Here is a 26,520-nt window from a genome sequence, read left to right as displayed (position 1 = left end):
TTACGGTCAAATTCATATTTTTGCACGCGAGAAATATCGTACTTTATTTGGACTATAATATATGAATTGAAAACTTACTGTATGGCTTCTCCATACAAAAAAAATTTTATGTATTTTTTACAGAAAAAATGACGGATGGTATTAGAAGAATGAGTATACGTTGAATGTGCATGTAACGTCAAAAACTAAGGAATAAAGAAGAAATTTGGTGAGTTTCTCCATTGTTCTTTTTTCATTCAGTAAGCTAACTATATTTTTTTTCTAAATCATATGTTTTTTTATTTATTTATTTTTTTTATTTGTCGAGTTACTAAATGCAAGCTTAACATATCGTGTATAAGATATATATTTGTTATCTGTGTATGTACACAAGAGTAGGGCGAGAAGTGTCTTCTACTGCCGCGAATGTATATATCGTACGGTCTTTGATTAATTATTTTATAATTGTGTATACTTTGCTAAAAAAATTTATTTCATTGTTTTTTTTCCATTTATAAATATCAAGGATACACGGCAGCAATACAAGAAGTTGACGCTCATTTTTGTTTGGCGAGCTCGCGAGGCAGTACCAGCGTTTAAATACAATCATTTAGTCATCATTTAGAAAAGTTTTTTTTTTTTTTTTACATTCGTTTGGTTTTTTCGATGGTGAAGAACAAATAAAAATTGTGAATAATTAACAAATGAGTGTAGTACAAAGAATTTATTTTATTTTTTAGTTTTACTAATTAGTAGGAGAAAAAAAACAAGTATAATAGAGCAATAAACAATCGAACAAAAACATATTAGCAGCAGGTGTCACCCCAAAGTCCAAACTCTTTAGATAGCCGAGCTCAGAGTAAACATAAATATATAACAGTTTTTCTCTATTTTAGAACAAGTAAAGTGCATACACATATATAAATGTGAAGTTTTACAAGCTGGCCACCCTCCCTTTTAAAAAAAGATTTTTAACCCTCGGTAGCGTGTTTATGGACTTTCGAACGGCGTTTGTAATTTTTTAAATTTAATTTCTTGTGCATACCATTGCAATACGTTGCCGGAGCTTTCGCTTCGTAACGTATCGCAAAGTATGAGCGGAGCAAAGGCAAATTGCATTCAACGCAAAACAGCAACCGAAAGACAAATATATATATATAAATATACATAGAATGTAATATATATGACAATGTAACAAAGTAAGAAAGTAAATGATGTAATGCTGAGTACGTACTGAATATACATGAGCGATTTCACGAATTCACGCGTTATATGGTAAGAGAAAATATCAATTTAGTTCTTTTTACGGTTTTTTGCTTATCATTTTCTGTTCAAAAATATTATTTAGCAAAAGTTCGAAAACACTAAAAAGTCAATTTTATAAGCTTTTTTGGACTATTTTGAAATTTTTTAGGTGAATTATTTCAACTTGTGAAAATTCGATTATTTTTCTTTGTAGTTTTCTCCCCAAATGAGCTGATAAAAAATCTAAAGTACGCAAAATAAACACGTAAGTAAATATCGAGATATAAAGTTACTAGCTATTCAAGTTTACTCTTTTAATTTACAAAATTTTATTAAAATTGACTGCATCTGGATTTTTTTATCTTAAAAGTACTATATTTAAGCTCGGCTGACGTTTTTTATTGTTTATTTTTTTTTTTTTTTTTTTATCTTTAACATCCTCTCAATTCTAAAAGAAAGTTATAACTGAAAGGTATGCCATTATTCTTCTGCTTTCAATAAAAAAGTGAGCAATTTATGAAAAGTACCGTTTCTTCAGATTCTTAATTATTTGTGGAGTATATCGATTAAGCTTCTAAACAAAACTCACCTAGTTATAAAATCATGATCTGCAGTAGTCAGTTTAAACTGTCTGTAATTTTGTAACTCAACATTCGAAAGCTGTTTTTACGTAATTCATTTGTATACTTTCATTTTTGCCCAGCCTCTACTTGATTAACTTAAAATATTTCAAAACAGTTGACAAAAATGTCACATCAACTTTTTAGGGGTAATGTAATTTTTCCAATTGATTAGAATTTTTTTAATAAAGTTGGACTAATCTAGATTAGAGTAGAGTAGATTCAACGCTATTTTAATTAATTTTCATACCATATAACGAACGATTTTTCGTGAGCTTACTCATGAATAATGTATGTCGGCAGAAATGATTATTTTTGACACCCTTATATTATTACTTTTTTCCAAAATTACGTTTTGAAAGACACATGTGTGTGTGTAGGTGTTGGATGTTTATGGAGTGTGTATAAGTGCGTACGCGTTTTATTGTCGACTTTCGTTTCATAAATACATGTTTGGCTCGAAAAAATCTACAATAATTCATAATAAGACAAAAAAAACTAATTAGTGTACTAGAAGATGCATGTTTATGTTAGCTTTGAGAGCTATATTTGTTCGATCGCGAATAAGTGATATCATTTTTTTCGTATAAATGATAATAAATTTAATAACATAAAGCAATGTCCAAAAACGAAGGTCAACTTCTTTAATGTTAAGTTTGTTGCAAAATATGTTATAAAACAGTCATGTTTGGGTGAGCTGATTGCTTGTAGAGGCAGTTTCGCGTTATGAAAAGGTTGATTTGATCATCTGAGACGTGAAAGAAACAAAAATTATTTTTTGATCTTTAATAATTCACGTAAATTATTTGATTTATTTTTGGTATCTATTAACTAACACGTTAGAAATTAAAGTTGATTAAACACAAGACTTGTACACTTTTTCATGTATTTTATATTTCTTTTTCTTCTCATTTGAGATGAAAGGAATTTTTTTTTAAACCAGCACGTAATATTGCGTTTATGAAATTTCAAGTTCAGGTTGATTTGAGGCTTGACGGTATGTGCGTAATGAATTCCGCGTTGGGGAAGTGCACGTATACACACAGAGTCGTCGCTTATAGTATGCCTGAGAGGGAGTAGAAAGAGTGGGTGAGGAGGGAGATGTGGTGACATTAGACAGCAAAGTAAGTGACCGAAGATAAGCGGTGAGGCTTTGATAAGAAAGATATATAAGAGTAAAAGAGAGAAAACGGGATGCACACATAGAACTACGGCAAAGTAGGCGATGAAAAGCGATTTAAAACAGTATCATTCGTGAATATCGTTTAAACGAAATTGAATCGTTCAAAAATTAAAAAAAAAAAAAAAATTTGAATAAAGATTTTCCAAAATGAAAAAAAATAATTCACAAGAAGAATAGTAGTTGTTCTCACTGAGAGCACTGTAAACGTCCAAAAATTTACGAAATAAAAAAAGATATTTTTAATTTTATCAAATTTAAAGAAATTTTTTTTTTTTTTAATTCACGCAAAACCCTGTAACATTGGGATTCCATATTAATCTCGAATAATAGGCCATGAAGTAGGAAAATTTGGAAAATTGGCATGATAGTGTGTAGCAAACAGCAAAGCTTGTTTGGGCACATGCAGCAAACCCACATGCACATTTGTATTACTGTAAGGTAACTCCGATTTACAAAAAAAAATGTTCACAACGACATTCATGTATTATCATCAAGAAAACTCTCAGATATTCAACTTATCGCTCACTAACTCGTCGAAAACGATAAACAACCGAAAAAAATGCGTGTGTTGAAATAAAAAAGTAAAAAAAAAATAAAAAGAAAAATGTGAAACAAATAAAGAACAATTATTTTTTGAAATACATGTAAACACAAGTTTAAAAATAATTTTGAAAAATTATTAGTATCTCGTGATTGAAACGCAAAAGAAAAATCGAAAGAGTAGAAAAACTCAAAAACAAAAATTTTTAAAAAATGGTGTGAAACATACGCGAGAGACACCAAGTAGACTCCCGTAATATTTTTATAAATAAATACACAAGGTAAACATTGTCGCGGCTTGCGAAAATTCGCCTCGCATTGTCATCTGCAACCTAACGACCTTGTCGCCGTGCTATAGAGAGTATATATTACGCTCGTCATCGTATCACACGATATATTATATTGCAGATGCTACTTTGTACGACGTGCATCCGTGTGAGAGTCGAGAGCCGTCGAGAGCGATGTACATTACAAAAAAAAAAAAATAAAATAAAAAAATAAAAAATACCAATAAAAAACAATAGCAAGAGTAGTAAGTAGTAATAACAACAAGAACAATAATAGTAATAATGATAATGATAATAATAACAATATTGACTGTATATACTGTTATATATATAATATGTATAATATATATAAAATATTAAATATGCATATTTATGCAGAGCAGAGAGAAATACAAGAACAAGAATAATAGTAATAATAATAATGATAATAATAATAATAATAATAATCAATAAGATATCCAAGTTAAAAAATGCAAGATAGCTGCACGGGACTCACCGGATCCGGTGGAAGTCTGTAGTCGCTGGACATTTCGCTACTCGCGCTCCGCTCCTCTGTCGACCTCTCCCAGTCCACTTCCTTCTTCAGCGACTGCAAAGCAAAAATAAGCACAAGATTTTACAATGTTTCAGTGGATCCTTTTTCTCTTTCGCGTTCAAAGATAGTCCGATATATATTGTTATCAAAGATCATCCATGCACCGCTTATCGTCCGACTGATGTGCTCGAGTATAGTTTAATAAGCTCGACGAACTATTATACTATATTTTTTTTCAAACGTATATGCTTGTATCTTACCCGTCGAAATTTTACTGTTACACCGTATGAGGAAACTTTGGATCGTTTGCGAAAAATCGGTTCAGATCGGCGTTGGGTGATAAAGCGAAAAAAAAAAAAAAAAAAAAAAAAAATAGAGACTGAACTTACCAGCGGCACCTGCTGAACCGGAGGCAAGCCGGAGGGCCCCGCTAGAGGCTCCGTGCTGTGCGGGGACGGAAGTCTACCCTGGACGAGGCTGCCGATCGGTATCGTTACCGGGGCGACGCCGCAAGCACCACCTCCTCCACTGCTGCCGTTGTTGTTGTTATTGTTGTTATTATTGCTGAGACTCATGTCGCTAGGACCACTGTGGGCCGACGAGGGACTGACCGAGCCCCTCGTCTCTTCCATGCTAACCGGGGAGTCGGAGTCACGCCTCGACCGCGGCCGGTCCAACGCGAGAGGCCCGACGCAGGGGCTTGTCGGCCTCGGCGCCGTCGTCATCGCCGTCGCTGCCCCTGGCGTCGTCGCACCCATCCTCGTCCTCGTCCTCGAGACCGGCGACGCCGGGCACTCGTCCTCCTCGTCTATGTCCACGTCGTCCGAGCCGCACTCGTTCTTCACCACGCACAGGCTCAAGTTGCTGTTGAGCTCGCGCTCCCTCGACCTCGTGTCCCGTTTGTCCCGCTCTGCCTTGTCCCGGTCCCTGCAGTCCCGATCGCGCTCGCTATTCCTCCCCCGGTAGCTGCTGTTGTTGCAGTGCAACCTCTCGTCTGGCACGTCCTGCACCTGCATCGGCTCGCTTTGCGTGGTCACCGTCGTCGTCTGCGTTGTCGTCGTCGGCGTCGTGGCTGGCGTCGCCGCTGGTACCGAAGTCGTTGTCGTCGTCGTGGTCATCATCATCGCCGCCACCGTAGTCGAGTTGGCGGACACCGCCGACGACGACGACGACGTCGACGAGGAGGAGGACGAGGAGGTCGTGGAAGAGGACGACGAGTTGTGTTGTTGTTGTTGTTGTTGTTGTTGCTGTTGTTGTTGCTGCTGCTGGTGGTGATGGTGGAGCTGAGGCAGCGTCGCAGAGGACGGCGCCAGCAGGGACGACTCCGAATCCCTGGAGGCGAGTGCTGGCTGTGATTGTTGCTGCTGGTGCACAGCCGCCGTGTTGATGTTGGTCATGTCGGCGAGGCCCTTGACCTTGAGGCTCTCGGCCGTTTTGAGGAGAGCTGACAGCTGGCAGTACTCGACGTTGACCTCGCCCTTATACATGAAGTCGACGAGAGTGCGCAGCTCGGCGAAGCGCACGTCCTTCAGTATGACGATAGGATGGCGGTTCGGATGGTCGAGAAACAGGGCCTGGAAGTAACTCGAGCACGCCGAGAGTACGACCTTGTGCGCGCGTATGGACGGGCCCTCCGTGCACGCCAGCGTCACGTCCACCAGCGACTCGGACTCCAGCAGCTGACTGAACACACCCAGCAAGTTGCTCTGATGATTGTTCCACCTCAGGCAGTAATGCTCACTTCCCATGTCTGTACTGCCCACAACCCTGATGATGATTATGATGATGATGATGCTGCTGATGCTAGTTTTTTTTTTTTTTTTTTTTTTTTTCCAACGTTGGTAGGCAGGTACATGAAACACAATACAAACACGACGAAAGTCGACATAAGAAACCAATGTACTGCTCTGTTATTGTTATGTTTGTTCGCGTGATCGCTCTTAAACTCTTTTCCCTCGACTTGACTTAACCCACTGCCACGCTATGTTTTTTTTTTTTTTTTTTTTTTCATTTTCTTTTTTACAACGTTATTATTCCGCAGCTGATGAGAGCCGAAGCTTGTTATTAATATCGTGAGCCCTCGCGGGAGTACTCGGCGCGTCTGTTTTGGGGGCGAGGGGATTCCTTTGATTCGCGACGAGAGAGCGCGCGACAGGCGCCGGGGCGGGTTGGTGTTAAGAGTTAATGATAGAGCAGCGCCGGTGCTGCAGCCTCTCCTTGTGTTATTGGCCCAACGCGAAGGAAGGACGCCTCAGGACGGACACGGAGAGACTGACGTTTTGTATACCTATCATTAGGTTAATGCGGTGTTTAATGAGGCTGACGCACTGGGGATGTATCTCGTGGATTGCGGATTAGGCCTCTGACCTCTCGAAGGTAACATCTGTGTCGGCTTTTTATCTCTGTGTGTTTATTACATCGTACGTGCGGGGCACGAGCTGTCCTCTCTTTTTAGAGCGCGCAGGTGGTATTAAATTTTACGCACGCACGTGCTTTGAAAGATGTTCATTAGCTCTGTAAAAAGATGTGGAAAAAAAAAAAAAAAAAAAATCCGTCACAGTTTTGATGTTAATAAAATCGCGTGGGTAATACGTGATACATCGGTCGACCAGAGGAAAGTTTTCGCGGTTCTCGATGTGTAATTATGAAGAAATCAAAGATATGCATGCGCGCCTTTAGGTACACGTATATCTCAATAAAAATTGGCCACGAGATAAAAAGTGGGCAAAAATAATCTTTCACTCGCATATGCGGATTTATTTTGCACGGTCGATTTTAATTAGCGTTGATTTATTGTGAAAAAAGTGGCTTGTTTTACGGAAAACCAATATCAACGATATCATCCAACCATTTTTTATAAAATGTCTGATTTGACACGTAGCAATGCAATCGAAATTTCTCCCACTGACAGGATACTATAGGCGGATTATTATCACTCGCGTAGCACAGTCATCGCGGTGAATTTACGGCCTAATCGCCAGTGTCAGTGTCAAGGTTACGAAAAAAAGCTGAAACGTCGCGTGCGCGTCACCCAGATAACTGTGACCCTTCGCATCTTATCCGTAACTTTTACCAAATCTCGTTTCAATCAGTCGCGTCATGATAATTAACGTGCACGTCCGCGCGAATCCTTACTACAAGATGGGACACCTGTTTTTCTCATGGTTATACGCATACAAGTACACTTATTGCTGCAGCGAGACAAGACGAGAGAAGCGCGTGTCTTCCCCTCTCCACGCATACAACGAGTTATCAATCGTAAATTTTACGATAACGCGGTTGCGAAGTGCCGTCGCGTCGCCTCGTCTGGGTGGCCCGTCTGAATACATGCTTACCCGCACGCTTATTATATACATATACCATACATGTTGTTGTACGGAGTCGTGTTTTCTCGATGTTTTCGCCAATTTATCGTTCGTTTGATATAGGCGCGCGTATCGTTTGCTTAATTTAATGGTGAATTTTTTTTAAGCACTTCTGTAACTTTCTTTTATTTGCGTCTTAATATATGAAACGTGATGTTGGTTATCAATCAAATTATTTTTTAAATTAATATTGAATCAAGTTACTTTAACGTATCAATCAACGAGTTATGATAATAATTCGATGCTTCTAATGTTACGATCTGAAAGTAGATACTCACAATTATATTGCTAGCAACGAGAAGAAATAATGGTTGTACCTTGGGTTGTACTGTAGTTGAGGAAATCTCTAATGAAAATCTAATACTATGAAATGCAATAGAATACATGTAATCAAAAACATGTTGCTCTCACAAATTTTTAAGTTGAACTGCTCTTCAAAAGTGTCCCGTGAAATTGGTGGTTTAACGTTGACAAAGATAAAAAGAGCATTAATTGGCTTGTATTCTACCTAATTATTTTGTTTACCAACTAGTTACATTGTATAGTATAATTAGTATTAGGAAAGCATACTTGTATTTGTTTCTAAATAAAATATCACTGTCTGTGAAAAGTTAGAAAAAAAAATTCTTCGAGAGTTATTTAAATCCAAGTTATAACTGCTTTTTAATTGTTATTTTTATTTAATCCTTTTTTTGATCACAAATTTGAGTTGACCGTTTTTTTTTACCGAGTCGTCGAATAAATTGTAAAACAAAAAGATTAAAATGGTCAATATGATGGTTGATTTTGATGTTTCAATAATTTTTAAACTGAAAGCTCATTTTGCAAGGAGCAGAAAAAGTTGTCAATACACATAACAAATACATCATGAAATTCTCCAGCCACTCATGATATGAAGGGCCGTAAGGAGTTGGAGCAAAATTTAATAAACTTGGTTTCACGCCCGAAAAAAATCAGCCGGCGAAAGAAGAGTCGCCCCGAATTACAGGGCAAAAGAAACGAAGAAGAGAAAACGAAAGAGACGGAGGGTCGGGCGAGCCGACTCTGTGTACTTATTGATTCTTACTTTGGCGAAGCGGTAGCTCCGCAAGCGTTGTTACAATGCATAGGCTACTCGTGTTTATGCATACACATCGCATACAGATATAGATCGAAGCGTTATCTTGCACTCCTTTTTTCCCCTCTTCTCTTCTTCACTCGCGTCGCTCGAAAACTCCGTTAACTGTGCTCGTAACTAAAGTACATATATGTATACGCACCCACGCATGCACACGGGCGAATGTTATAAGTACAGCGACAGCGCGGATGCGTGACCGTCGTAAAGGGCGCATGCGTGCGTGCAATATACCCGGGTCCATGTAACCCAGTACATCGTACATGTTTCAAGTTAGAAGGAAGTAGAATTAGATGGGGGAGGTGGAGGCGAGCGCAAGTCGTAAGCACGCACAGTCGCGTGACACATGCATCCGCGCGCGACAGCGCGTGCACTTGCTGTACTAATTGTGTGCTTCGATTGCTCCCTCTCGATTCTTGCGGCCCTTATCCCCCTACTCCCCACATGCTACTTGTAATCATGTTAGATTGGCACTCGGCTGATGCTCATAAGTGAAAGAAAGAGTGAACGAGACCAAAAGAGCGGACCGCCGAGCGTGACAAGCTTTTTTGTCGGGCTTATTTACTTGTGTCTCTTATGTACAGATGCACAAATACTACACTTTTCGTAATGCAATTTGTTTGAAGCTAACAGTTTGGATATAATTGTAATCTCGAATGGGTTGTCGTTTCGAAGTTTCACATCGGTTTTGTCGATTTGTAGTTTTTGATGTTAATTAGGTACTGTTTTTAGATCTTCTTACAAATTTCATACAACTTTGCTACGTTTAAATTACGTGTGCCCTACTGCAGCTATATTTTATCGTTTTTATCGATTTTATGAACTACGTTTCATGTTTCTCCATTTTTTACTGCTATTAATTTGTTATTATTGTTATTATTGTTTGTTATTACCAATTGTACTGCGACGTTGGTATATTTAAAGCTGTAAACTAAATTGAGAACCAGACATGGTTATACCTCATGGTTTAAATGAAGCACCTAAAGCATCTATCGTTTAAAACGAAAAAGAAACAGCCAAGTATGGTCAGACGTACAAAAGTTAATGGTCTCTCCGAGCTATTCGAGTGTCGACTTTTTCTTGTAATCCTGGATTGTCATCTCCAGTTACGTTAGGAAATTCATGAAGGATCTACTGTTAAAATAACCCGTCAGTAAAGCTGAAAGCGTCGTCAGGATTGAGACACATACATAATTATCAATCAGGAAACGCGTCTCGTGCATGTAAGCAAATGAACGAATATCGCTCGGTCAGCACAATAAAAAGACGCACCACCGACATTTTCGTGCGCACGGCTATACATTTATTTATTTTATTTTTTTTCGTTTACCAAAGTCAGATTACCGGGAACGAGAGGATTATGCAACAGCGCGGAGCTTCGAAACGGTGTTCTTCGCACCGCGGCACACAGACTAATCTGCTCCTTTTTTTTTTTTCTCACGAATGGAAGAAACGACGGCTCTGCCATGTGTTGAGAGCGTGGCACGCGTGCACGTACAAAGTGTCCCAATCCGGCGTGAGTGGCTACGCGAATAGTTCGTATAGAAGTATATTATTATAAACAATGTTTCACACCGCGAACGGCGCCTTGATCTGAATCACTCGTGTACGCTCTCGCGGTGATAGTGTTGCCGATGTATCGATTTCACGCGTGTTGTTTCGATACTAGAGTATTTGCGTATGAAAAATTAATGAAAAAGTAAGTGGTTGTTTCTCTCGTCGGGAATATATTTTAAAGTTGAAGCCCCGTTATGTCGGGATAAATTATTCATTTCGACAAAACTTGGTCAACTTATATTTAAAAGTTACGTGAAATATATAACATGAGCTCTCGTGCTTATTTTTACATATACGTTATTTAGCCAGACTTTCAGCCTCTGTTGATTAGTTATGTGCGCTCTGTAGACAGTGATTACTAATGGTAGATAAAAATATTCGTAACGTACATCACATAGTGTTAGCATTAAAAAAAAAAAAAAAAAAAAAAAAAAAAAATCTCACCTCCAAAACCATTTTGGCCATTGAACTCATACGTTAAATCAACCCAACATAATAAACAACAAATATTATACGCTTCACTCGATATTATATTTTAACGCAAACTGCAACTTACCATCGTTCGTGTTTAGCGCAGTACGAAATGATGGAGTATATAATATATGCATGCCCCGTAGTCAACCATAAACAATCAAGGCTACGGAGCCTTTGACGTCTTTGAAGGGGAGCCTGAGTTTGCGTAGTTTTTCAGATCGTGACCTATACCATGAGCGCAACATATACGCACGCACAGTACACACACCCACGCTCAACATAAAACTACGTAACGCGCACTGCACGTGGACGACATTTACGTGCCTATACTGCACATATGTAACATACGTATGCGAACTAGCGCGGACACGCGCGCCTTATCTATCGATCTTTGCCGTCCGCCTGCTGCCAACTAGTCACGGAAGTTGCTCGCTGCCTCTCTTTTTGCGGGAGCGGTGTGAGTGTGTGTATGAAAAAAGGCTGCGAGCTTTATTACCGCGACGTGGGGCACGTGGTGCTAATATGCACCAGAAGATGCCGACGGACCTTGGCTGTGGATAAAATAATTAATTCGACACGCCTTTGATGGATCGGTTAATATTTTTGTTTTGGATCGTGCTTTGAGAAAACAATTAATTGGTTGTAGGGTCACAGAGAAAAATAGATACTAAACATGGAACATTAATCATACTTTGCATCAAAATCAATGAATCATTCGAGCAGCAAATGAGGTGGTAAACCATTAGCTGTTAAAAGAAAGAGAGAAAAACACGTAGCTGAAAAAAATTATCTTTTTCTCTTTAAAGCACGACTAAAACTGTAACACCAGAAAAAAAGTACAACTATACTAATTATTTTTAATTAATTGCTAATTTTTTAATAATTTATTTTCGATTTCCTGTTGTCGTAAAATTTATGGAAGAAAATTTAACGTTTTTTGAATTTTTATAGTTTGCTTTGATTATCAATGTACGCCTAAAATATTAATTGAAAAAGTCGTTAGCAATAAACCGAATCATTTTCTATTTTTTTTTCAAAGTCCTCCAGTTTTCGAGCTAGTAAAAAAGTTCCCTTAGACGAAATTTACTGAACTTGAAGAATTTAAAACCATCTATTGTGTAAAAAACAGCTGTATGAACAAATTATAATCCCAAGTAGGCTTACATATTTGAAGGCAGTCTGTTTGTATGAATCTATTCATACTGTATAGGTCACGTTAACATCACTCCGATTGCCCTCATGTAAGATTACAAAACTAGTTTTACACTAACAATAGCCTATTTATGTGGTGTTGCAGCTTTTGTAAAAATACTAGGGAATCCCGTGGAATATCCGTGCCGAAAAAGGTATAAAAATAAGCAGCAATGCAGGAAAAAAAAGCCAAATCCCTTGTTATTCGCTACAAACTGGAGCGAGAGTGCCCGCCATAGTACGGGTAGTAGTAGTAATAGGCAGTGGAAGTAGTGGTGGTGTAAAACACAGAAATTACATGGCTTCGCGCTGGCTGAGTCCGCAGCAACACCTGCGCCAGGTATATCATACACGTGTATAGGCACACGTGCACGTTATACTGTATCCGATGGAAGAAGACGACGAAGTCGACGCACCCACAAACAAAAAATACACGCTGTCCGCTGCCTCTTCGCCTCCACCCTTATATAAGGCGTAGAAGCGCGAGCGGGTTATTTATGCGATTTTAGAGGTTTTCTTTGGGTCAATCCGTTTAAGACATATACATCGTATGATGTTGGGACTAGCACGCATAGCTTTTAACACGCGCGCACGCATACAAGTGCATATAGATTACGAATTACGACTGGATGTGTATATAATATATATATTTCTGAGTGCATACATACATGCATACGACTTGTACAACACAAAGCTCTCCAGCAGAGGTATTGCATTGGCTGCACGCGCCTTTCGCTCCTCCCTTCTCTCTTTCGCCCTATAGCTGCTCTCTCGTACTTATATCTGTATGCAGGTATAGGTGAGGGCCCTTTGTGCAATCACCGATCGCGTAAAGTTTGTATGCACTTCAACAACGCGTACGCGCGAAGAAAACTAATTTAAGCCAAGCTGATCAACTACTGCTCAATTCCATGGCTCTGTCCATTGCCCCTTTTTTCATCTTTAATTTCTTTTGAACAATTTGAGTGTACGTGTATATTAAATAATTTTATTATTTTTTTTTTTCTTAAAAGCTATTTAAAGATTGTCTGCCCTTTTTTCGGAGTTGGTCATAAGAGATTCGAGGAAAATACCAAACATTTGATTATATTGAAGAGGGGAAAAGTACGAGGGTAGAGATACATTGACAAGGTACAGGGAGAAACACAAAAAAGAGACAGTTGTGAAGAAAGTGAGCGATGAGTACTTGTTTGAAAAAGTTAATAGAAAATCCTTATGCAAAGGAAAATTTTATGGGAAAAATGCCTAAAGTTAAGTTAGAGAATACTTAATATTTAGGAGAAATTAAAACAACAAGAAAACCACAAGTGGTTATTGATAATTATAGCAAAAAATGATACAGGACTTGGTGTGAGAACTTTAAAGTTGTAGATTGATCAAGTAGATGGTGAGATTAGAAATAGAACTTGAAAAGAGAGAAAACAATAAGTAAAGTAGAATTAACTACTATTATAATTTAGGATGTAAACTAAAAAATCAAGTCGCAAACAGAGATTGTAGAGAAGAGAGGAAGGGTTAAGCTATAAAATTGTAGTGAAATATGGGAAAGAATGAAAACAGTGCAGTGTCCATAATCTTTTGAAAAATTAAGCAATATCTGATCATTACAGTAACAAAAATAAATCATTCTTGGAAAAAACAATTATTTCAAATATAAAATAGAATAAGTACAATTAGTGTATCGAAATAATTATCATTCTAGAATTTATTTTTCTGACGTTTCTGTAATACTAGGTACATTTTTTAACTTTTAGTTTTAATTGATCTCTGAAAAAGTATGTAAAGGTCTTTTTGATAACACCAAAAATTTTTTCTAAATATTTTTACACATTTTAAGTTCATAATTGTACTGAAAAATAAGAACTGTATATTATTCATGTATAATTATAGAGATAGAAGTGAGTTAATGTTAATAGATAAAAATGTGTTCAACTAATAAAGAAAATTAACGAATGATCAAATATCAGTTTCAACATTTTTAAAGTGTACAAGAAATTCGTGCAACTACGATCGAAATGTTTAAACGCTGCAGTCACACCTTACGTTCCCAGTTCCTGATGTTAACTAAATCTAATCCATGCGATAAAAGCCATTAATTTAACAAACACCTAAAACGCATCTAATTTTATCAGCTACTTTTAGCAAGGGATATCATTTTTCGTAGCCAATTCAAGCTCTTGAAAATCCAAATTGGCACCTGTGTAAAGGCAGTCACCTCAAAACTAATGGCCGATTATCAGCGTACAAGTTTAGATATCGAAGTATGGTGTAGCATCACGCAAATACCATATATAAGATACAAATAACAGAAACAAAAACGAAAAAGCACGGCTCAATGAAAATGCAAAATTTACGATCCACGGCGCACCAAATTAAAAATCGCACGCCATAAATTTCGCCTAAACATCTTTCGCGCCCCGTACATACACCGCGAGTGGGTGTATTCTTAATATTTTAATCTCCCCGCAGCAGCTCTACCATGTTTCAAAGAGTCGCAAATTTTCGTTCTACATGACTTTTGCAACGCGAAATTTGTCATCATAAATATTATCGTTCAAGGTGCGCGTGCACACTCCGCTTCAAGTATCCGCACGTACATGTGCAAGCTTATGCAGATGTAATATCGGTGTCCATGTGAAAAAGCGCGCACGTGCGCGTGCATGCGTCGAGCTTACGCACGCACGCGAGCGCTAAAAGAGGAGGATATAAGGAGGATGTCAGCGTGTTACATACGTATAAGTATATGCCGGAAAAACGTAAAGAGGCGCGAGGGGGGAAATCGAAATGGTAATCGCAAGTACGGATGACACTTAGCTCACCTACGGCTTTTGATACCGCGATTCACGCCCCAAGCGGCGCTATTATCACCGGTGCACAAATTTCACAGCGAAAATAATTGCACCGGTTATCCCCACGATAATCCCAACAGGTGTGTGGGATGCCGTAAAAATATAATGCGCCTGCAGCTCCCTTTCATCCGTAATGTTATCGTTATTTGTAAAGCCTTGGTGTGAATACAAGGAAAACTGTGTACAAGTGAGTCGGCCTGTGTGGCAGAGAACGATCCAACGCGAAACTTTGTACTCCTCGTTAATTGATGCGCGCATTGTACAGGCTGGCACGCGTCGCGGCTTATACGCCCCCCGTTCTCATCCACGTGTATTGCTAATACTCTGTGCTACCCAATTGAGGAAGCTGCACTTGCTGAAGAGAGAAAGATACTTTAATACTCGTGTAACGTGTAGTTTTAATTGACAGAACGAGGTTGTGGTTATACGGATCATCATGTACTCCGACATAAATGTAGAGAGCATTGAAAATAAGCTGCGGGTATATATGCGTTTGTTGCACGCCAGGGAAAAAACCTGATTTCCTATCGGTAATCAAAATTAAAACTTCAAAGTGCACTTTGCGGTCGGGAGGCGTGACGCGTGTGTGTAAAATATTATGCACTTTGGCTCTCGTGTGGCACTGTTTATGCTGCGCATAGGACATTCTAACGCGTAATTAGCATGCGTATTATAGGTACGTTTTACGCAACGACTAGCAACAACGTCTTCATCTTCTTTTTTTGCTCTCCGCGGTATGCCTCTCTTTTTTTTCAGACGCACGTAATTTGCCTTCCGATTATGTACACACGCAGCCTGCCGCGCTTTTTTTTCCTCACTAATTTTCCCCGACGTTTTTTCCTTTTCCTCTTTTTTGCTCGGCATGAAACTTTGTTTCGATGTAATGAGAGAACTGCGTCGAGGTGTTTTTTTGGTGTCGTTAGATATAATTTGTTTTGCGCATGAAGCCAAGCTCACGCGCTTAGATTTTTTTTCCTAAATAAGAGCGAAGGAGTTCTGACTTTTTTTTTCCCCTCAACTTGACGCGACGCCGGGGAGTCCACGCATGATTGTATGCATTGATTAATTATGCGCTTTTCTGTAGAGGCGTTATGAGCAGCTTGATTATTCGTTCGGAATTTTTTTGTTTTACTTTTTTTGGGCAGAGAAGGCAACTTTGTGTTACATGATCGCGATTTGTGTGATTTTTTACAATTTTTCAATACATTTAAGTATCCAATGGCTCGAAAAGCTTACTTTTTTTACGACGTGGCTCTCATAACGTGATTGATCTTGTTTTTTTTTATTAGTAAATTGGTTTTTTATAAAAAAAAAATAAAAAAAATGTAAAGTTTCATATGAATCAAATGTGCACATGCGTGTACCGCTCTTTGAAATAACTATGGTATGAAAATTTCAGTAAATGATAAGTATATTCTTGTCACTTCTGTTCCTACATGTAAGTAACCCATTCCGATTGTGAATATGAGACAAGTTTAAATACCTATATTTCCATGGATGAATGAAATGTCCCCTGGATTGAAATAATCATCTCAAGAAAATGGTAATTAACTCGATTTGAATAACATTCATTAAATGATAAAAATTGATTGGGGGTTAGTATGTGAAATGCTTGTATAAATAAATGAAAAACAAAGTTGCCTAAGTACGAATATTTATGTGAATCAATGGTATGCGTATTATAAAGTGATTATGGTTAATTGCATTTATTATTCTACACCTTCAACGACGTGTGTATGATTTCTCGTGAAGATAAGCTGGGTCGTACTGAAATTCCAATCTTTGACTACATTTTTTTTTCGGCCCAACAGAATAAGTTGAAGTATACAAAATAATTCTAATACATGTAGTTATTGATTGAAAAAAATGTACAAACTATGACCTAATTGAAAAAAACAAAACCGGCACTTTGACATGCGCCATGATTAGTATAATGTCGAGAGGAGAATGTGCGAATTCATTAGTATTAATCAGTCAAATCATCGGAATGTATGTATATATAGTTGTCATTCTGAGTACGAATCGATCATTCATAATTTTCCCTGTAGTTTTCCAATTAAAAATGTTTAGCAAAATTTGTTATCACACAACTTAAAAAACTACTTGATTCTCATTTGTGCGAGTAAAGTCTTTTTCGCTATCTCACGTAACAATAAGAATCTGTTATTTATTTAACACGAAAAATCTACTCTCAAGAAGCAACGTACGAAAAAGTCAACCTTCAAACAATTATAAGTATATCGTGTAATTGTTGGTATGAATTCCCAAGTCAAGTAAAAGCAAAAGCGACACAATATAGGAGCGGCACGAATCCACCGAACGGAAGAACAAAACGAGGAAAGTAGGTACAGCAAGATGAGGAGGATGAGAGGCTCCGGCGCACGTGGCAGCGAAGAAAGGAGCCATTTGGAAACAATTCAAATGGCTTCTCAGCTGAATTCCGACAGTTATGCAGTAAGTGCGTCGACCCACCTCACACGCGCTCCAAGCACGTGTACGAGCTTGTGTATCGTCAAAGTTATGGGTTTGTAAAACTCTCACTACGCGCATTTATGTACTACCACGAGGACCTCGTAAAAAGCGAACGAGAGCTCTCGCTGTAGGTCGTGCCGTCTCTCTGCCCTTCCCCACCTCGGCACCGCTGTTTCCTCCTTGTTTGCCAACTTTTTTGCGCCCCTCGTCCGCGGTGCGACTTTTCCCCCTTTACGGAATCTTTCTTGGCCCTTTGTCGCTCACCTAGTGGATTTTAATGTTTAGTGCCCCTCATCAATTGGTCGTTTTACGGGCGACGAGCCCTTACACTGCACTCCCAGCCTTTCAGTGTCACGTCATTCAACGAAATGCTCGACAGAGAAGAGGAGTTTCCGTGCACAGTCGTCGTAACTGTGTTTCCTGACTTACAACTTTTATCGTTGCTGTGTATGGGTAAGTTTTGTCGCCTGAAACTTTTGCAAGGGCTGCTTTCTTGTTTTGTGGGTCATCGAGGGAAATCGATTTTTTAGGCAGGAAACTCTTTCAACCTGTCAGTGGGTTTTAGTATGTACATGTACACTTTTTACTCGCACGCGCCAAGGCGTCTTAATGATACTTTAATTTCTATTCGAATCTATTCGAATATCATAAAATGACAATTAAATTACAAAGCGGATGGACGGAGAAATTCCTTTTTAACTCACAGACGAGTTTAAACTTTTGATATAGTAATTTTTGCTTGGAGTAATAATATTTACTGTCGTATGACAGTGTTCGTGAAAAAGTTTATTATCCATAATAATGACGACAGTAATCTTTGTACCTGGAGTATCATTAAATCATAGCTCGACAAAGCTCATTTTACCAATAATTTCGATAAGGGTCCGAGGATTGAATTTTCACTGCATGCCAATAATGTAAAGTCAAAGCACACAATTGAAACAATATGACCATTAAATCATCCTTTTTCCCTTTCCCTACAATGTAGTATTCTTCCCCCGAACTCGCCATCCATGTTCCCGCTACGCTTGTGCCATCCTAAGACTAGTTCACACTGCACGCACTCATTAAGGTTCACCTCTACGTTTCTTTTTTTCCTTTGAAACACGTACGTTGGGGGTGTTACTTTTACGCGCGAGTAAACGACGACATGCAATATCTTATGTACCTGCGCACCACTGGTCGTTAGTTGAGGCTCTTAACGATGCGACTGGCTGTTCGCGACACTTTTCCACCCACGGGTCACAACTCTGACACACAACAGCAGAAAAACAAAGAAGGAAAGGTGGAGGCGCGGACCTAGTCAACAACGGACTGAGTTATGATGCGACGCTAATCGGACGTCTAGCCGTCGACGCCTCAACTCTCGCTCCTGAGGCAGTGAGTACTGATGACGAACTACATCCGTCCGAGAGTTTTCTTTTTTTTTTCTCATCTCGCTTTCTCTTTTTGTCAATCGGAGCATGGACATCGTTATGTAGCATAAAAACATACCTCCTACTGTATAAATTGTAACACATCATTGAAAAATTTACATGCATCAATTTTAATTACAATGCTATTGACTAAAGATTGCGAGTTATAATCATAGCACGTGGATCTTTCTGTAAGAATATCGCTGTATGAGTATGGTTAGTGGTCATCCACCCCCAAGCGATCTCCTCTACCCTTTTAGAACTTTCGGAAGACAAGACCCGAAAAATCCGCTAAAAAATCCTCGCACGGCAAATTTAATTCACTTTCACAAAGAGCAAGTTGCTTCCTGCCGACGAAGGTGCCACGGGGTCAGCCACAGCCTCACAACCAGTAGGCAAACTTATAATGCCCGATCGAAGCCCGTCCGAGCCCCAGCGGAGTGTCAGTTTAGCGGACTAATGCGTTTCTAACTTTCACCCCGCGCAGCAGTGCGGCGAGCCTCCGTTTCTGCATGACCACCCCCACAGTGCCAAGAAGTTGGTCACGCCAGCCGGCAATAAAAACTTCGGCCTTCTACGGTTGATTTGAAGTGCAAAAAATGAGAAATAAGCGGAGGGAACGAAAATCTGCGACCTACGTGTATTAGTAGAATACATAGGGGTGGGATACGACTAATCGCCCACGAGCGATAAAAACGATCTTTGCTCCTGTACAGTTGGAAGCTATAAGAAAAATGGAAGAAAGACGACCAGAACATTATGAAAACGGAAAAAAGAGAAACGTGTGTCAAACATCGTCATTTTGCATTTGCTGTTATTTTCTTTCTTTTTTTAACCCGTGAAGTTTTTAATTGAAAAACCACGGCAGCTTGACGAAGGCCACCGCAAAGACAGAGCCAATTGACCGACACAACGACAGTAAACTATACTCACTCTCTCTCTCCCTTTTACTACCCGTATCTCATGCTCCATTAAGCCCTTGATCGACGGTTTTGATCAAACGTATAAGTGAAATGTTTGTTGTTTTTTGTTTTCGCAAAAAAAAAAATTCGACGAATATGATCTGTAATAAATTGAAAGGGTCTGATACCAACTCGATTATGATAAAGTATGTGTGGTAAGGATTAATCGTACAGTTATTAGCTTTTGGAAATAAAAATAAAACGAGAACAATAACAACAAAAACAATTATTATTTTCTATTTCAATACATGACATAATTCTAGGTGTAAGGATAAAGTTGTGCCCATGGAAGTTGCCAAGTTACGGAAAAAGTTTCTCTGGCGTACGTCACGTATATAAAAAGTTACCGGTGTCGCTATAAAAATATTTTCATCGCATCACGCGGTACGAATAAAAAGAGGATAACAGTCGTTGTACATTTACTCCAAACAGTCCGTACTAGGAACTTTGTAACTTTGGTAAAACAATCGATCCCTCGACAACTACCGTAAATACACAGCTGGGCATTACTATTTTTCCGATCAGTACAGACAACTTCTAACCGCAGTACCGCAAATAAACTCTCGGTGACAGCACCTAATTTACCTTCCTCCCGATTTGCCACAATCATAGGGGATCAAACCAAAATCATCCTGCAATCAATCGCGGCCCGACGTCAAACGTCAATCTAAACGCTGTATGCAGTGTATTCGCACGGAAAAACAGAGAACAAAAAAAACATCACTGCAAGCAGTGTATAGCAGAAGCGCTAAAAGTTAACGCGGCGTCTAACGCAACGCGACGGACTCGCGCCTCTCTAAATTGTTTTTCCGAGAGCGTCGACGCATATATATATATATATATATATATGGCATCAGCATCAGCTATCGGCATCAGCTATAGGGTTTGACGCGTAACTACAATTATATATACACACACGCGTTATACGTGCAACTGTCGCACAGAGACGCAGATGACAGAGTGGGAGTCTGTGCACGAGCCAGAGGAAGCAACGGGAGGGGGACGCGTGTGACCTTCGCGAAACGAGCGTTATATACTATGCGGTACCGCGTAGCTCTTCTATTCGGGCTTCTTGTTGCCCTGTTGAATTTTATTTTTTGCAGGTTATTTTTAATTTCGCAGTTCCTTGTGGAAACAGGGGGTCAAAGGCCAATTTACGGTTCGGATGAGTTGGATATTTAAACGCGAGTATCTATAGAGCGACCGAATGATGAAATGATCATCAGTATGATTTTTCACTCGATTCTCAGAAACGATTGTTTTGATGACACCCAACTAAATTGCAATACTCGTATGATAAATTAAATGGCCTGCGTAACAATAGGTGCAAGCTCTCTGGCACGCATGCGACGCATAAGAATAATAATAAGAAGTGATTTATGTGAACCGAGTCTTGCCTATATAGCTGCATACGTAAAAATATTGGTGTATCTATGTATATGTGTGTATATTATATAAGAGCCTGGTATTTTATTTCTGCGAATCAGGGAAAGGGTGGGAAATATAATTATTTTAAGTAGGAAAGTTATTCTTCTGGATCGCCGATTTTACAAATATCTAATTTGGATGTAAAAGTTTGTTGAATTGACACATAATTTTCAAAAACATTTTCGTCTCATTAATTTTCATTTAACACTTATAAGTCAAATATCCATCCATCACGTTAAAAGTTAAAATTTAATTTTGATGTGAACAAGTGGTAACGATTTATCCTCTTAATAAATGTGACAGTTATTGATATCGCACCATAGTGTGTTTAAACTGAAGAAGCTAATAATGTGTCACAAGAAATATTTGCAAATGTAAGTTATTTTACGGTAGTACATAATAATTCGTACACCTACCAATGAATGTTAATCTTCGTTTAATAATAATTAATCTTCATTTACTTGTTCTATAATCATGATTAGTGACTATAAAAAGCTAAAAAAAGTCTTTGAAATATTGTGCGGTCCCTAAGCACAGAAGTTAATAGTAATGATGGTACGCCTTCCCTTAAATGATTTTAACTCATTGTACGTCACAGTAAACTAAATTTAATACCCTGAAATTTTTTGTGCACACCGTTATTATATTTTAATGACAACGGTCCATCTATCATTTGTTTTTGGGCATAATATCGTTTGATTTTTACAAAATTATTTAAAAAACGATTGTCCTCAAGTTTTTATTCCTTTAAGTAACACCTCTTTGTTTTACAATTTTTGCACCAATTCATATTATTTTTTCGTTTACAAAAATACATTTCCAAGCCATGCTACATCGGCTGATTGGTCGATGATTTATTTATAAATAACCTATTACAAATTTTAATCACTGTTACGGTAATTTTAGCGCTATCGTAAGAATTTCCGCGATAATAAGGGGGAAAAAAAATTTCGTACTCCGGTGCCCTATCTTAGTGCTGATACTCGAGTGTACTATACATAATGTTGACGCCTATGTAGTGATAAATTCAAGATTGAAGCCAAATGATTAAAAATATAGTAATAAAAGAAATTTTCCGATGCTTTTAATAAAGTATGACTCCGAAGTGTTGTATTGATTTAAGTTTGTTTTATCATCTCGGCTTTCTTAAACGATCACGCGTACGCGAACAGTCATAAATCATTTTTTATAAATACCGCAGTAACATTTTCCGCGATGGCTCTTTTGCCGATGACACAAATCACATGAGACGACGGAAAAGAGAAAATCATGATAATAATAATAAAAGGGCTAAAAAAAAATCTTACCTGTAATCTTTTGAAAACCATACACTTGACGAGAGCAAGCCGAAGAAAAGCTCCAAGAATCACTTCGTTGCCGTCCAAACTTCTCATCCTCGGATCTTAAAAATGACAATGCAAACGTCTTTGATCAGCACTTGATTTTTTTTTTACTCCCGGGTAGTGTGGGAAAGAACGAAATAACATCAGCGATCGCTCTCCGTGACAAAGTAAAAGAACAAAGATGGAGTGTGCGCTAAAAAGGAGGATGAGGGGTTGGGGGGGAGAGGGAAAAACAAACGAGCTCCAAAAGAAAGAGCCCGCGGGTGTTGTGCGTGTAGCTGCAGACGCACAAAAAGGATGAGTGTCGAAGAAAAGAGCGAGAGAAGAGAAAAAGAGGGTGAGATTTTTGGCTCGGTGCTTTTCGCGAAAATACATCCGTCGCTGCGCCGAGATGTTACATATATGGTACAGCGTGTTTCTCTTTTATACTCCGCATTGGCTCACTTGGGCTGCAATATATTTGTACGCTGGTTTCATGGATTCGCGTGTGGGATATGCATGTGCAACGCTGCATCGGGAAAAACGAAATTGCGTGCAGCAGCAGTGGGTCGTTTGCCAAATTGTGTGTGCGCGCGCGTGGACAAGGTCGCGGCGAGCTTTCGGAAATTTTCATATTTACGAACCACCCGGCCACCCACGCGCGCCATCCGTGGGTGTCTCCGTACGTGTGTACGTGCTCGTGCGTAACAGCAGCAGCAGCAGCAGAGATCTCTGTAGTTATTGATCGTGCACTCGATTTGCGGAAAAAAGCGGTGCGCGATCAGCTGTTCGTGGGAATTTCGCGTTCTCAGCTGTGCGGGAGCGCGTATATGGTAACGATGTTTTGTGAGAGGCTATTTTACGCGGATGTTACGTTATCGCCATTGTGGTGATGAAATTTGTTTGCTCAATTATTTTTATCGGCTTGTTTATGTAGAGTAGTACAGCTTGAAATTTACTTTTATACATTTCTGCTGCGAATGACGTGCACTTGTACGTTTTAATTGTTCCGTACACTAGTTGGGTGAATACTACGTAGTTTTGCAACATATCTTTTTTTTAGTCTTAAAAACATATGGTATTCTATAAAAGAGTGATGCCAAGTACGATTGAAATGTATTGCTTGATATTATATTTTTAACTTATTATCGACGCTAGTGAGATTTCGAGATAATTTGTTTACTCTTTGAAATGAATTTTGAAGCTGTCGCGTGTAAAAGACCGTCTTTTTTTCTTGTCTGACGCGTAAACTGCGTATGAAAGAGACATTAAAACGAGATAAGTAAAATTAATGATGCCGTTCAAGTAAAAAAACATCGTAATCATCGTATCTAACACTAACCACGACACCTTCGCACTTCTGGTGACTGAATTTATGTTTTACATGTAGTTTTATAAGTATATCGATCATTATACCTTATAAACAGCTACATACTCAACTATTTTATGAACAAAAACGAAATGCACTACTCGATTATCTTCAAACAAATCGATGATACGAAATCAGCTGGTAAAATTTTATCGTTTCATCGAAAAAACAAATCCATCGAAATATCACGTGAGCGTTGACGAGAAATAATATATTGAAAAAATCACAGTAATACAAAACTTTGCACTTAGCACGATTGAAGTACCCGCTTAGGTGTTCAACAAAATTGCATGAAAATATCGCACCAACACGATCACAAATTGCATAGAATTGAAAAAATAAAAATCATCACCTGTTAACTAACTCTAAAAACATCTTAAGCCAAACGGAAAACGTTGAAAAATCAAAACTACCCTTGGAAGTGGTAAAAAAACGACGATTCTACTTAGCAAGTGTCATCGATCAGATGTCTCAATAGGCACGCAGAGAGGGAGAGAGAGAGACAGAGAGAGAGAGAGAAAGATTCCCGCGGATAGCACACTGAGTCGCGCGCGTGAGAGAGCGAATGTATTCACACGTCCTCCCCCCCACCTCTTGTAGTCGATGTCACTGATTTTCACGTGTTCCGATGCGTGACGCACGCGAGCTGCTGCTCATGCTGCGATGCCCGTCGATAATTGTCCATCACACTTTTGAACTGTCCCTCGCTTTTTGTAATCACTGTATGCATGTGGAACGCCATGCAAAGACTTGTATTCACACGTGCTCTGGTGTATCTCAGTTTTGGGGGAGGAAAAAAACGATTGTTACCACCACTGCACACGAGTAGGTACTCATATACGTACAACCTTGCTAAACAATTAAACGCATCACTCCACTCGAGTCTCTCTTGTTGCACTGTGTTATATTAGCCCAACTCTTTTCCTCTATACAGCACTTTACCCTTTTGTTTCACCAATGATAATACTACATGTAAAAAGGAAAAAAAAAAAAACAAAAAAAAACAAAAAACAAAGACACATCGTAAATACGGTACGAGTAAAATCACATGAGTCCTCACTGCAAGCTGCATATGGACAACGTAGCAAGCATCATTCAAAAGCTCCGATCGACGATACATTTCCTCTCTCTCTCTCTCTCTTTTTCGCTTGGCTCAGCTGACGGTCTCTAATGATGTATACTCTGCAGCGCACGCACCGGGCGAAGGCCGAGAGCGCACACATGCGCGCTCACACATAACACTCCTCGGCCGTGCTCTTGGACGAAAATGACATTGTCAATTTTCACGAGCGGAGCAGTAGTTCTCGGCCGAGGGTGCTCTCTTTTAAAAATAGAGAACCACGACGCAGGGCTAGCAGCTTTTCTTCCGTGACAGTGCAGCGCGCCAAAAGCTCAACGCGCACTTTTTCTTTCCTCCCTCCGTGGGTTTTTTTTTTTTTTTTTTTTTTTTTTCTTTGATCTTGGACACTCTGTGCACGTGCAATAAAAATGAAAATCAAGGCGGGCGGGGGGAGGGGGATGGAAAAGCTCGCGCGAGTGCCGAGCGGAGCGTGACTGACAGTTTGAGAAGTGGACACAACAGGAGGAAGACAACCCTAGAGATGTTTTTGTTCATACGATGTATTTTTCTTTTTTTTTTTTTATTATTACCTTGCTACATGAAAAATGATTAGTTTGTTGTAAAGGTGAGCCCCGGATATCGCCGTTACATCGAAGAAGCGCGTCTCACGTCGCACCTCTTTGGGGGCTTTAAGCGAAAAGAAAAGGCCGGAACGACGGAGACGAGCACCCAAGATTTTTTTTTTCAATTTTCTTGAACTTTTAGCAAACTATCCGCCGATGGATGTTGATTCGCACCGGAGTCTATTGTTGACGTTATTTGTTTTCCGATGTTCGCGCATGCAAATGTGAAATGTTACGTATGCATAACAATAATAGTATATGATTTTATAACGATAATAATAGCAATGAATGATGTGTACGCGAAAACAGAGAGTGATAGGGTAGGTGAAAGAAGGCTTGCCTCGAACCGGCCCACAGTGACGTCGCCGGCCTACTGTCGGGGAGCTCGTCGAGTGCTCGCCTCCTCGGCCCCCGCGGTCAACTAACCTACACCGTGCGCGGCCGAACTTTACCGAGCGGGCGAATCAATCGGCTCGGCGCTCGGCGGCTCGACTCCACGACGACGTTGGCGGCGGCTGCAGCGCCGGTGGTGGCTTTATCTGTGCACACGGTGCGTATATATAGCGTATACGCAACGCAGCCCTCCCGCGCTCGCTCGCGATTTCCCACACTTGCGCGCCTCGCGTGCACTCCGCGCTGTATATTATACGTGTAACCTACCTACTCTCGCGGAGCCGAGCCGATGTGCAGCTTCTGCACGCGGATGTACCTGTATACCCATACACATATATATACACACGCGCGACGAGCGCGCAAGTCCGAGATGCTTATTCTTCTTCTACTTCTTCGTTTTGCTTCATCTGCAGCCCGTTGCGTGAGTGTGTCGTCGTGCGTGCGTTTTTTATTCCAAATTTATGGATGCGTTCTTCACCGACACACCTACCCGGAAATATTGAGCTTTTTTTCCTTTGTTTTCACCCCGATCTTTCC

At 39.4% G+C, this 26,520-nt stretch overlaps 1 protein-coding gene across 2 annotated transcripts in view; it reads right to left on the bottom strand.

Annotated features, from left to right (window-relative positions):
- Positions 1-25,763, bottom strand: part of mamo (zinc finger protein 628-like) — a 58,322-nt gene extending 32,559 nt beyond the window's left edge. For both annotated transcript variants that reach the window (XM_089596787.1, XM_014353360.3), the window contains exons 1-4: positions 25,558-25,763; positions 22,524-22,618; positions 4,779-6,192; positions 4,351-4,443 (exon numbers count right to left, since the gene is read on the bottom strand). In XM_089596787.1, coding sequence (XP_089452913.1) covers positions 4,351-4,443; positions 4,779-6,137 — 1,452 coding nt within the window. In that variant the 5' untranslated portion in view covers positions 6,138-6,192; positions 22,524-22,618; positions 25,558-25,763. The remainder of the gene's footprint in view (positions 1-4,350; positions 4,444-4,778; positions 6,193-22,523; positions 22,619-25,557) is intronic.
- Between the last annotated feature and the right edge of the window lie 757 nt (positions 25,764-26,520).

The sequence above is a fragment of the Copidosoma floridanum genome, unplaced genomic scaffold (assembly GCF_036245765.1).
Source record: "Copidosoma floridanum isolate Cflo_tuat_1 unplaced genomic scaffold, Cflo_Japanese_pri ptg000030l, whole genome shotgun sequence".
In the NCBI taxonomy this organism is placed as follows: domain Eukaryota; kingdom Metazoa; phylum Arthropoda; class Insecta; order Hymenoptera; family Encyrtidae; genus Copidosoma; species Copidosoma floridanum.
This window is presented reverse-complemented; position numbering and strand designations above follow the sequence as displayed.